Here is a 12640-nt window from a genome sequence, read left to right on the forward strand (position 1 = left end):
TCCGTTACTCAAGATGACCTGTGCTATAGAGACCGGTCTTTGTTAAAAAAATAAAAATAATAATAACTGTTTGAAAAGGGCTGGATCTGCACATTAGACCAATTAAAGCAGTACTCTACTTTTGCAGAATATGCGAAATTTACACGCAAGAGAATCCCATGTTGCCCTTGTAGTATTATTTTTCCTTCTTCATCCATAAGAACTTATTACATTAGATTCAAATTGAACAAGTTTCGTACAAAAGAGTGATGCAGATACTGGGCAGATATGCCATTGTCAATGCAGCAGATGAAATGTAGGTTCTCCCAATGCAATGAACCATATGAACTCCTGAAACATTTGGTGCTTGAATGCTCAGTTTAATATACCTTGAACTTTGTTTTTAATGAAATGTGTTAATTCTGAATTTGTAGATAGTACTGAATTTTTATGGGATAGAATGATGAATGGTTCCCATTATCCATTAATTTTTGCACTGGGTCTCTTTTTAAAAGGTGATTGAAATATAATTAGCATTGTTTGAAACTGATTATGCAACATGAAAATGATTTTAATTTGGATATATAATTACTGTTTTTAATTATTCTGACTAGTGATGTTTTATGAATATATTGTATTGTTGGAATAATTGTATTGTACATTTTTGTTGTGATATATGTAGAAGATTGATATGATCTGATTTGTAAAGGTTTTATTAACCAAAAACCAATAAATAAAAACCACTATTACACTGACCTAGGTTTAAACATTTCACAAACTACCTTTGTATTTTCTACAGTATTTACAGCTCCAGGACCAGTGGGATGTTAGCCTGGTGTCTGGCATGTCAGTCTTGCAAATCTATGCAGGAGTGTGCATTGTGAGAAACCTGAAGGTGCATAACCCGCTAGTCCCCAGGGATCTGTCATCCAGGTGGCCCGGACACAGCCATCGCTTTTGGATCCAGTTACTCGGGGTGGACTAATGCGGGAGGATCACATGGATGAAGGGTCCTCTGGGAGTGGAAGTGGGACACCAGAGGGTGAAACGCGGTATCCCCTTCCCAATAACACCTTTCCCCATCCTACCAGGTAGGATACCTAGGAAGTCAACCCCCTCTCTCCCTTTTCCCAAGACAAGCACTTTCTCAAGGACAGGTCACCGTGCGTGACAACTGAATAACACCAAGCCATATACCCGACAAGTCCCAACACCAGGGTCAGGCAGAGTCAGGCAACTACTAGTAATTACACACAAACACTAGACTTCCATCACGCTGCCCTACACGGATAAAAGGCAGAGCACAAAAGCACACAATGAGCAAGGCAAAGCACACAAGCAAACAGCAGTTCTGAGATGGCAGTTTAATACAAGGAGAAAGATGGTGAAACCAGAGGGTTGCGATGAGGGGATTGCCCTTGGCCTTTTCAGAGGAGAGAAACCACTACTTTCAAGAAGCCTTGATGATAAGAAACAAGGCCCAGAGATAAAGTTGAAGAAAGGTGCATTGTGTGTCGAAGGTACCCGGGGTTTTCCTGCATTGACAGAGGCGGTGAGGAGCGACTGCCGACGTGGTACTGTCCTTGGCTGCAAGAAAGTGGCTCCAGTAAAGTCAACACAGTTGGTGAGTCAGGAAGACGGATAGCATCCCGTGTTAGAACCAAGGTTGCTAGCGGCAACATTGTATGAAGAAGTTTGACAAGAACAAACAAGACGTGCGTGGTGAGCGACACAAATGTAATCGAGTATCCAAGGAATACTTTAACTTTTGTAAACCAAGGCAGATACCGCATACAGAGTGGTCCGGCACCACATGGGTGCCCATTCAAAAGTCTCTGTATGGTATCTAACAATAAGGTGTACAAATTGTGAACTGGGAAATCTACGTGGCCCTGTAACAGGTCAAGCCAAACCCTGCGCACATTTGAAAGTCTTCGATAGCTAAAGCAAACTGCAATTGGTCCGAGCCCAGCTGAGTGAGACTAATTGTGAGAAGGGGATACAAGCCCAGCTGAGGGGGATCTGGAGTGAACCGGGAGTCACCAACATATGTGAATATTTGAAAAGAAACTGGTTCGACACATCAGGCCCTCTGAATCAAGAGACTTAGTTTACATAAAAGACTTGGGCATAGAAGGCCCCGATGCTTGTAACAGAACTGTGTCCTCATGCCGAAAAAGCCCAAGAGTGTGTTATGAACCGTCTTGTCCCGTGGGGAAGGGAGGCCAACTGCCTTGAACATCCCGATGTATCTTTTTTTAACACCTTTGTTTTTCATGAACATTTCCCCACACTATTTGTAAATTAGCTGTAAGGATTGGCAATAGATTTTAGTAGAGGCCCTTTTATTGACAAGACTCCGCTAGGACTGCATTATTATTATTTGATGGTCGTAGCTTGCTCCCATCTTAGATGTAGGCTTAGAGAGAGGTGTTTATTGCACCCTTGATAAGGTTCAATAAACACCCTTGAACTGTGGTCACTTTTGTCCGTCTTACTTGGATACGAGGTCTTCCTTACAGCATGCTAGGTGTCACATGTATGCAATACCAAGTTTCCTTTATATACCCCTGCAACTGGTGAAAATGCTGAATGTTGAGGTTTCAAAACATCTCTACTGTAGAAAAGCCCAATCCAAAATATTACTACATTTGACATATTTGAAGTGCCAATGGAAAATTTTAAACAAAGAACTTACCTGACATCCAAGTGCTGCCCTCAAGAAAGTCAGAACAGTAGGTGAGACTGGTGCTGCACCAGTAATCATCAGTCTCACTTTACCTCCAAGACTAGCCTAGATGGAAAATAAATGTGGGTTAGTTTTTACATTAAAGATCATTAAAATGCATATTGCGATTTGAACCAGTGACCCTTCAACTAAAACAGTCTTCATCCAAGGTCAACTAGGAATTGTTGCAGAATAATAAACCATTTCAATCTCTTGTGGTAGCTAATAGCTGGAGACTGCTCTTGAAACCATGCAAAAACTGTTGGGGAGTTTTTGTGAAGACACACTTGGGACATAGGGATCCAACTCTTAGCACAGGCCTGAACCATACAGGTTTTGTTTGTAGCAATGTCATTTTAGGAGGGAGAAAGGGCTCCAGACAGTACAACGAACACATAGACCAAAGAAACACCAACTCACTAAAAGTTATATAATAAATGGTTTATTTTATATAAACATTAAGGTAAAGATAATTCTTCAAGAACCTAAGTATTATAACATGCAATAAGCACATAGAAGAACCAATGCAATAGTCACAATAAGTAACACCTTTGTATACTTTAAGAACGGCAGTAGGCAATTCAATAGGTTATTAAAACACTTTTGCAATAACGGTTTCAGGTAAAATAAATGAACCTAAATCAAGATAAAGTAGGTAAGATACTTTGCAATAATTTCACATGGGCCTTCGGCTTTAGAGGTCCATTCCTATCAATTTATGAGAGTCTCCGAGTCAGATTGGAGGGCAAAACAGGCAAGGTACAAGCTGTAGAAAGTCCAAAGGTTCCAGAGGAAATCTTCATTAGCAAGTAAGCAAAGTTTTGGTTGTAAAAAGGGTTCAGGGATTTCGGCGAAGGCTTCCTAAGGGCACACAGCATGTAGGGGCAAACTCCCAAACACACAAATCAGCACTCCAGTAACAAAGTAGCTGCAAAACAAATATAGGTAAATTCTACCAGATGTGTCACAGTACCTTAGGAATGAAGAAGCAGATGCAGCAGCAGCAGACCCAGTCATCAGATTCTTGGTCAGGCAGAAGAAAGAAGGGACACTGGAATGGATCTCGCAGCAGCAGTCGAGTGAAGAGGCTTCAGACAAAGGATTCTTCGTGGTTCTGTGGCCTTGGCACCGTTTGGGATTCATCTCACTTTCCCGGTTCAGCGGTGAGGGGACTTTGCGTGAAATCTTGCCTCTGGATGTCCGTAAGGAGACCGCCACAGTTTCTGGAGGATTCAATCTTCAGAAGACTATGCACTGTGGATTTGGGTTGTTTCACCAAAGTTTCATGATTTGCGGTGGAATTGACCGTAGTCAGTCAATTTTGCCACCAATCGCTTTGCACTTCTGCAAAACAAACCAAAATGTGCCTTACACACAAGGTGGGTGCGCTGATCTCACAATAGGAAAAGATAGGATCAAAGTATCCCCCTATAACCAGATTAAAAAAATCAAAGCTTGAAGGGCTCCCAGCAATACTGCACAGAGTGCTGAGTGCTGCAAAAGTAAATAAAACACAGATGCTATAAAACTTGGAGGAAAGTACAACTCCAAGGAAAATGTATAAAAAGAAATCTAAAAAATACCAAATATAGGGTAAAAGAATGAGTAACTCTGGGAACAGACCACAAACCCAATAGTCCAGCAAAAAGCACTCGGGATGTTAGGGAGACCAGTTTTATGCTTTATCTCCTTTCCTAGTGAGACCCCCACAACACTTTTTGCTTGACTTCTGAACCTTTTTCTTGTTCTCCTGAATGAGGGGAATTCGCCCCTCTCCCCCCTCGGCCTCCATTCATTCCGTCTTCCTGTGATCATGGGAACCCTGTTCATTGTGTTTTACTTTATGAGTCATGCTTTCCACCATGCCTTTTTTAAAAGGCATCCGTTTCACTTCTATAGCATACAGCACCCTATGCACAGTGTTGCTGGGGGGCCCTTTGGGCTCTTTTTATTCTATTTTCCTTAAGACATTCTGTTCAAGGTTAGAGAGATACTTGTATCCTTCTTGGCTTTTCCTTTTGAGAAATCAGAACACGTGGAGTGCTGAGTGGATACCTTTTATCCCCTTTCTCTCAGCTCCTGTACCATTTATATTACAGTAACAAACCTATAGTTATTGCTGGTGGCAGTGGATGTGTTCTACTGACTTTTGTGCTGTTTTTGCACACAGGCTGTATTCACAGCTGCGGCTATACGCAGGAGGGTCCCCTTCATTTCAAAACGATGGCCCCTTTCTTTTTTCAACATTTCTTGTGCGATTTTTCTTTCTTGGTCCTTTCTACCACCTTGGGAGGGGGGAGGTCCCGATTAGAGTTTTGCCTTCGGCGGGAACCCTTTGTGTAGCCCACCTAGTCTCCAGTGCGTCTGCGAGGGAAGGAAGCATGGGAAGATCCCAAAACTCTGCCATCCTTTGTCTTCTGTGTGCTGGGGGATGGCTGTCCTGATTGACAGCCACCTGTCCCTTTCTGTAAACTGCAGGGAGAGTTTAGAGAGGATGAGTGAAATCCTAATAAAAAGGTGAGGTTCCCGAGACAGAAGGCAAGTCGACCACTGGAACAGAAGATAAGATGACTGCAGCCCCTTACAGTAACAGCAAAAAGACACTGCTGTCCTAACCCAGTTTTTTTTTTAATCGATAGGAGCTCTGAAGAGGAGGATTCCTTCACTTTGGCTGGTGGGACCAACTAGCCATAAGACGATCTGCAGAACTAGCCACCCCCTGACGTGCTGTAACCTTCCTGCGGTGCAAACTGCCAATAGCAGGGGACCTCCAAACATATTGAAGTGCATAGTCGTCCCGTGAACAAGTTCTCCCAGAACTTTGGTGAGGTCCAGTTGGACCTCGAGAGACAAGATCCCTCTCAATGTCCCCTCACCAGAGTGCAGGGCCGAAGAATCGAGGCGGATTGACTAAGGATGAACGTTTACCACCAGGAGCCTGTAAAAAGGTGCCATAAAACTGCAGACCAACGTGGGAGTATGAAGAACTCCTTGCTGAGAGTCCCTTCTCTCAACTGCTGATGCGACATCACTTCCAGAGTCCCTCCTTTCGTCATCATGACCAAGGAACAGGAGACTGGGTCCACCCCTTCTGCATCGTGAAAGAATCCAGCTGCATCAAACACTCTGCAGGTACTGTGGGACTCGGGGTAGCACTTACCTCAAGCCATTTTGTTGCTCCTGTATTACTGCAGTGGCGATTCCAGTTGTTGGGTTTTCACCCAGGTCTAATGCTTGTATGCCTATTATGAAGCCCTTTCCCAAGGTCACTGATAACATTTGACCAACAAAATCTTTCTATTGACTTATAATCAAAGTATCACTTTAGCTTCTCTGCTGCTGAGTCCTACCTGCATTCCCTCCAAACTGATTCTGAAGAACTCAATTAGTTACGGATGCACTGCTAAAGCCCTGTGGCCTGTGAAAAGTATAAGCCTATGAACTGCTATTGCTGAATAACCATTTGTATTCCTACAACAAAAACATGACTATAATAAGTGATTTTACTTATCATTGAACTGTGTTCATGAACTGTACACATCATTATTGGTTTACTCACCCATGTATTGCTGATGTTTTCTATTGTGTTGATTAGTTTAAATAGAACTTACCTGAATATACCTTTGCCTTGTGTCTATAAATGTCTATTTTACTAGAACTACAAGCGTGTGCGTTTGTTTGGGCCCATGTATTTACTGAGTTCAATGTACTTACCTACAGCTCACCTCCTCCTGAAATAAGCCTGCCGTCTCCCATTCTACCAAATCTTTAGGTGGTACAGACTTAAACTAGGATTTGGGGCCTGCATACTGGATAGTTTTATAGAGTCGCCCCTGTTGGTAGACTTTTCCTAAAGTCCCCTAAAGCGTGTGGAGGAGTTTTGTGCATAAAAGGGAAAATCTACCTAACAGACTCAAGTACTTAACCCTCAGCAACACATCCAACTTGATGGGCAGGTGGAAAGATCTTTATGAAAAGCAGAGCTGTGGATTGCAGACGGTTAGAATAAAACCACGTCTGTTTTAGGCACTTAATTTGTAACAGAATGAATACGCCACTAAACCTGTGGAAACATTAACTCTACTCTGAAGTCAACCCATGCCAGCTTCCAAGTATGGGGGTTCATCAAACCAATGCCTCAAACTATTTTTTAAGCCATCATTAATTTCTAAAGAAGCATTTAAACCTAACAATATTTTCAATCAAAAGCAAAATTTCCATACCTGAATAGGACCGGTCTATACCTGCCAATTCTGGCACTAGCAAGTGAGGGACTCAAGCTCAAATAGATTACTGCTTATAGGTTGGCACTACAAAAAAGTAATACCGCATGTATAGCTGTACATAGCAATACAGCAAATATTGTTACAGAAGTTCAGAAACTGGCCTATGCAATGTATTTTACACTGTATCCTTACATGCTGTGCATATGATCAGGCATCCAATGGTAACCGCAGAGTATTGCATCTCGTCTTTCGGGGATCGAAATGGGACATTGGCATAGGCGTGTCTGTAACATTATCTATCCCTATCGCAACATGTAGTGTATCCAAAATCCCTCATGTGCCAAATTCCCTCCGATTGTATTGTTTCTGCCATGAGGGAGCCCAAGGCTATTGTGAGTGAGTACATAAAGAGAAAGTAGTAAGACGTCTATATTCCTTCCAACCGAGCGGGGAGGCAGGGTGGAGGCATGTGAATCTAATCAGATACAATCATCAGAAATGCTATTACGGTGAGTAATGCAGGTCTTCTGATGCTTGTTAATCTGCTTAGAATAATATGCTGTGCATAGACTAGCGAGCAGTACCCGGAATTGGAGGTGGGTTGTGAGAAGGAACAGCAGTGAAACGATGCCTTAATACTGCTTGTCCCACCTGAGAATCAGATCTAGAATGAGTGTCTAGTCAATAGTGTTTTGTAAAGGTGTGTACAGAACCCCAGGTTGCCGCTTTGCAAATAGACTCAAGGGGAACATTTGCAATGAATGCTATGGAAGCTCGAGTGCCCCGAGTAGAATGTGCTCTAGGCCTGAATGGCAGTTCTCTCTTAGCAAGAGTGAAACAGTGTGACGCATTTTACAATCCACCTTGAGATAGCCGATTTAGAGACAGGATCCCCTGCTCTACAAGCTGCCACTGAAACGAAAAACTGGTTTGTCTTCCTCAGTGGTTTTGTTCTTTCCAGGTAAAACATGACTGCCCTACGCACATCTAGTGTGTGTAAGCTTCTGTCGGCCATGCTAGTGGGATTCTGGAAGAAAGTGGGTAGTTCAATTGATTGGTTCACATGCTGCGATCTGAGCGTTATCTGCAGGTCGCAGGTTCAAATATGGCAAGGTCAACTCAGCCTTTCATCCTTCCGAGGTCGATAAATGAGTACCAATTTCGGTTGGGTGATATTGTATGTAAATATGTGCTCTGTAAAGCGCTTTTCGATTAAGGCGCTATATAAATATCATTATCATTAACTTTGAAATGTATTTAGGCGCAAATCTAGGATGAGTGCGCAGAACCACTTTATCCCTGTGGACTGTAACAAAAGGGACTTGAACTGAAAGGGCCTGTAGTTCGCTAACCCTTCTAATAGAAGTGATAGCCACTGGGAAGGCAGTTTTGTAAATAAGGTCTTTTAAACTTGCTTTATGCATTGGATCAAAAGGAGATCCCATGAGTCTGGTTAAAACCACATTTAGATCCCATCCAGGAGCTGGGTGAGAAATGGGGGGGGGGGGGTGGATTCTCTTATCCCCTTCTATAAAAGCCTTAATAACCGGTATTTTCCACCACAACACTTTCTGTTGTGACAGTGTAGGCCGAGAGAGCAGTTAAATTAACCTTTAGGGAATTGAAGACCAGTCCTGAGTCTAACAAATGGGTTAGGTACAGCACAATGTGTGTAGGTGAGCAATCAATGGGATTGACGCCCTTGGTATTACATCAGATTTCAAAGCCTTTCCATTTACTGGAATAGCAATAGCGCATGTTAGGTTTCCTAGCTTCCCCGAGTATGTCCATGCATCTCTGAGTGAGTTCAATGTATCCAAACTATGACTTCAGGAGCCAGGCCGCTAAATTCAGAGTTTGAGGGCATGGGTGTAGTGTCTCCCAGACCCCCCCCCCCGTCCCGAGACATGTTGTACGGGCAGGGTAGTTTCACAGGAGGGGGTGGGGGAGGAGGGACATCTCCATTACATGAGCGAACCAGGGTTGCCAGGCCCACATGGAGGCCACCAGTGTCATGGTAACTGGTTCCTGGTGCATCTTGTGCACTATCTTGTGAGAAGGGGAGTCGGGGGGGGGGGGGAGAGGGAGGAAAGCGTAGACAAATTTCCCTGACCATGCGATCCAGAGTCTGTTCCCCTTGGAGCGGTTATGGGGCTATCTGGAGGCATAGTCTTGGCATTGGGCGTTCTCCTGAGTAGCGAACAGTTCGATCTCTGGGAAGCCCCATTCTGCAAAGGCGTTGAAGATGATGTCTTCGTGTAGACGCCATTCGTATTCTAAGGGCAGTGGGAAATCTCTGCTGAGCAAGTCCGCCAGATGATTGAGATACCCTGGAACATGTTGGGACAACAGGAATATCTTGTGTTTGAGAGCCCACATCCAAATGTTTTGGGATGTTTAGGTAGTACATGGCTGTGGTGCTGTGTCAAGACCAGAACTGTCTTCCCTTTTAGTTGTGTCTGAAAGGCCTTTAGAGCCTTGAACACTGCTAATAGCTCTAACAGATTTATATGGTTGGATGCTACTTGTGGGGACCACACTCCATGCGCTGTCTGCTGAAGTAGGCAAGCTCCCCACCGTGAGAGATGCGACTGCGGGGGTGGTGAAGGTTTTCTCCTTCAAGAGGTTTTCCCTCAACCACCACTGCAGAGAGCGAATGAGGGCTGGCGAGACAACTACCAGATCTTCCCATTGTCCGCTGGCCTGACACCACTGGCTGTTGAGCCACTCTTGCATGGGATATATGTGCAGCCATGCATGGGGAACTAAATAAATGCATGACGCCATCATACCTAGAAAGCGCATTGCCTTGCGTACCGTCACTTCCCGACTGGCTACATATTGAGGGATCTGAGAAAGCATGTTCTGAACCCTCTCGTTGGAGGGGAAGACAAGACCCTCCTTTGTCTGAATCAGAGCACCTAGGAATAGTTTGGCTTGACATTTCTTCTCGTTGATGGAGAATCCCATACTGAATAGGATGTCTATTGTCTTCTGAGTATTTCCTGGGCATGTCCCGTAAGAGTCCACTGTTATGAGCCAGTCGTCGAGGTAAGGGTAGACAGGGACGGATAGTCTGCACAGGTGTGCTGCTGCCACTGCCAGGACTTTCGTAAACACCCTTGGTGCCGAAGCAATGCCGAAGGGGAGTACTTTGAACTGATCGTGCTTGTCCTCTATCATGAACCTTAGGTATTTTCGTGCGCCGGCAACATTGAAATATGAAAGTATGCATCTTTCATGTCCAATGTTGCCATGTAATCCCCCCTGTTTCAACAGAGGAATTAATTCCTGCAGAGTTACCATACAAAACTTTTGAGGTTTGACAAACTTGTTCGCTGGGCACAAGTCCAGTACAGGGTGCATGGTGAGGTCCTTTTTGGGTACAAGGAAGTACACTGAAAAAATACCCTTGTTTACCTGAAGAATAGGGATGGCTTCTATGGCGTCCTTTTCCAGAAGTGCTTCCACCTCTTGCTTCAGGATCTGCAGATGGTCTGGCGTCCGGCGTCTTGTCTTGGGCGTTCTGAACGGTGGTGGCCAGACAAATTCCATGCAGTACCTGTGGGCGACTGTCTCTAGAACACACTGGTCTGATGTAATCCCCCTCCCATGCCGAAAGGAAGGATGCTAAGCGCCCCCCCGACCGGGGTGGCATGGGAGGGGACCTGGATCCGTAGGTCATTTCTGACCAGAGGCTGTGGCACCCCTGGAGTTGGGGCCTCTGCCCTTCTCGCGTCGATGACCCCTAGGTGGATAGTTGGCGGGGGTGCTGGATGCTTGACCAGAGTTCCAGTTGTTTCCTGTGTTGTACATGTTTTGGGTGGAACCGGATTGGCCTTGAAAAGGACCGGCGGGAATCGCCTCCCCTCAGGGGGGGGGTAGGGAGGAGGGTTTTTGTGGGATTTGTTGCAGGGACTTAAGCGTCTTGTGCTCTTCTTTGGCAGTCTCCACAGCCTCGTCGACTGCTTTACCAAAGAGATTCGACTCTTCGATAGGTTTGTTAGTAAGAGCTGCTTGGGTCTCCAGCTTGAAGCCAGAGTTACGGAGCCAAGTGTGCCGTTTAAGCAATTTGCCCTGAGCCAGGGATCTCCCTGCCGTCTCCGCAGTATCCAGAGTGTTTTTGAAAACATTTTGGTTGACTTGCCTGCCCTCAAGCCACGATGGCAAGTAATTTGGTTTTTGCGGGTTCAGGTACCTCCTGGAGACCTTCTTGTAGAAGGTTCCATTGCGCATCGGCATAACTGGCAAGCAACGTGGTGTTATTTGCTATGCGCATGGTAAAGGCAGCTGCCGTGGTAATACGTTTACCCAAGGCATATAATCTTTTGGACTCCTTATCGGGAGGTGCCTCTCCTGTAGGAAGGGGTCCTCCTGCCGGTTTCCGGGTGGGGGTAACCACTAGGGAATCGGGGGGGGTGGCGTGGTTTTTAATATATTGAGGGTCAGTAGGCGATGGCTGAAATCATTTCCCCACACCTTGCCCTGGTCTGGGCTGGTGTGACAAGAGAAGGAGCCAATCTTTTTTTTTTTTTTTTTGCAGTTCTAAACACTATTAATGATCAGGATGATGTAACACCTAACTTGCTATACCTATACTATAGTGGGATTTTCCCTACCTAAAGAAACTAAGGAAAGTCTATGTCCGCAAGTCCAAAATAAGTCTGTCTATGTCAAAGGCTATGCTTGTCCTCACAACTATAACTAAACATGGTGTGGGAATCTTCTCAGCAAAACTATAGATATTCAAAACTAAAGCCCAAATTATCTTTCAGCTCAAGCTCTTGGGTTCCTTATCTCAAGTTCAATACAGTTCCAATAGAGGTTCCCTTCAATAGTGTTCTGTCAAGTTCTGAAATTACCTTCTCCAAGTTCGAATGTGCCACAATTCACACAATGAGGAGGACTTGGGATTCCCTTCCCCAAGTTCAAATGTAGTACAGTTCACACAAAACAGAGGTCCTAGGACTCCCTTCCCCAAGGCAACGTTCTCTGGTTGTTTGATTCTCAGGATTCCCATGCCCAAGATTTTAACATAGCACTCCCATTGATTTCACCGGGTCCATTTGACCCACCTTCGGGTTTGCTTCACCAATTGTTTCAGTTCTTTACAGCCTGTGCACCATTCAGGGTTTTCTGATCAAGGCGCAGTTTTCAGACCGGATGGTCCACCCATCACAGGTCACGCAACCAGTAACCCTATACTTTTCTTTGGCTTGATTCTTTTTTTTTATATCATTTTATTGGTTTTATAAGATACAACTGCTGGTCCTTGCCGGGCCAGATCACATAACCACAATAACAATCATTTGTATACGTGCGCATACAGATTGTATACATTGCATAACATTTCTCATGGTGGGGTCTCCGTTGCATTGTTCCTATCCCATATCTCATGCTCTCAAGGCTTTAAGGTTCAAGGGTTCATACAATGTCTTCCCAGCGTTGCCAGATCTTAGCTGCCTTTTCAGGGCATCCCCTGGCTCTATACACTCTCCTCTCAATGGCTATGCAGATTTGTACATGTGTGATCCACTGGTTTACATGTGGCGGTTGTGTCGCTACCCAGAGTTGGGCTATATTTCTTTTGATAATCACAGTTGCGGTCATAAAGCATAGCTTTTCATATCAGGACATCGATATTTCGCTGTCTGCTCCTAGTAGCAATAGTTTAGGGTCCCTGAGGATTGTTTGCCGTAGGACCTTC

The 12640-nt window shown here is 44.6% G+C and overlaps 1 protein-coding gene across 6 annotated transcripts in view; it reads right to left on the minus strand.

Moving 5' to 3' along the window:
• The window catches only part of ACSL1 (acyl-CoA synthetase long chain family member 1), an 877045-nt gene that overhangs the window by 220478 nt on the left and 643927 nt on the right, over positions 1 to 12640 (minus strand). For all 6 annotated transcript variants that reach the window (XM_069631504.1, XM_069631500.1, XM_069631503.1 and 3 more), the window contains one exon: positions 2678 to 2773. In XM_069631504.1, the coding sequence (XP_069487605.1) occupies positions 2678 to 2773 (96 nt within the window). The remainder of the gene's footprint in view (positions 1 to 2677; positions 2774 to 12640) is intronic.

This window comes from Ambystoma mexicanum, chromosome 6q, assembly GCF_040938575.1.
Source record: "Ambystoma mexicanum isolate Mex_15411 chromosome 6q, UKY_AmexF1_1, whole genome shotgun sequence".
NCBI lineage: Eukaryota > Metazoa > Chordata > Amphibia > Caudata > Ambystomatidae > Ambystoma > Ambystoma mexicanum.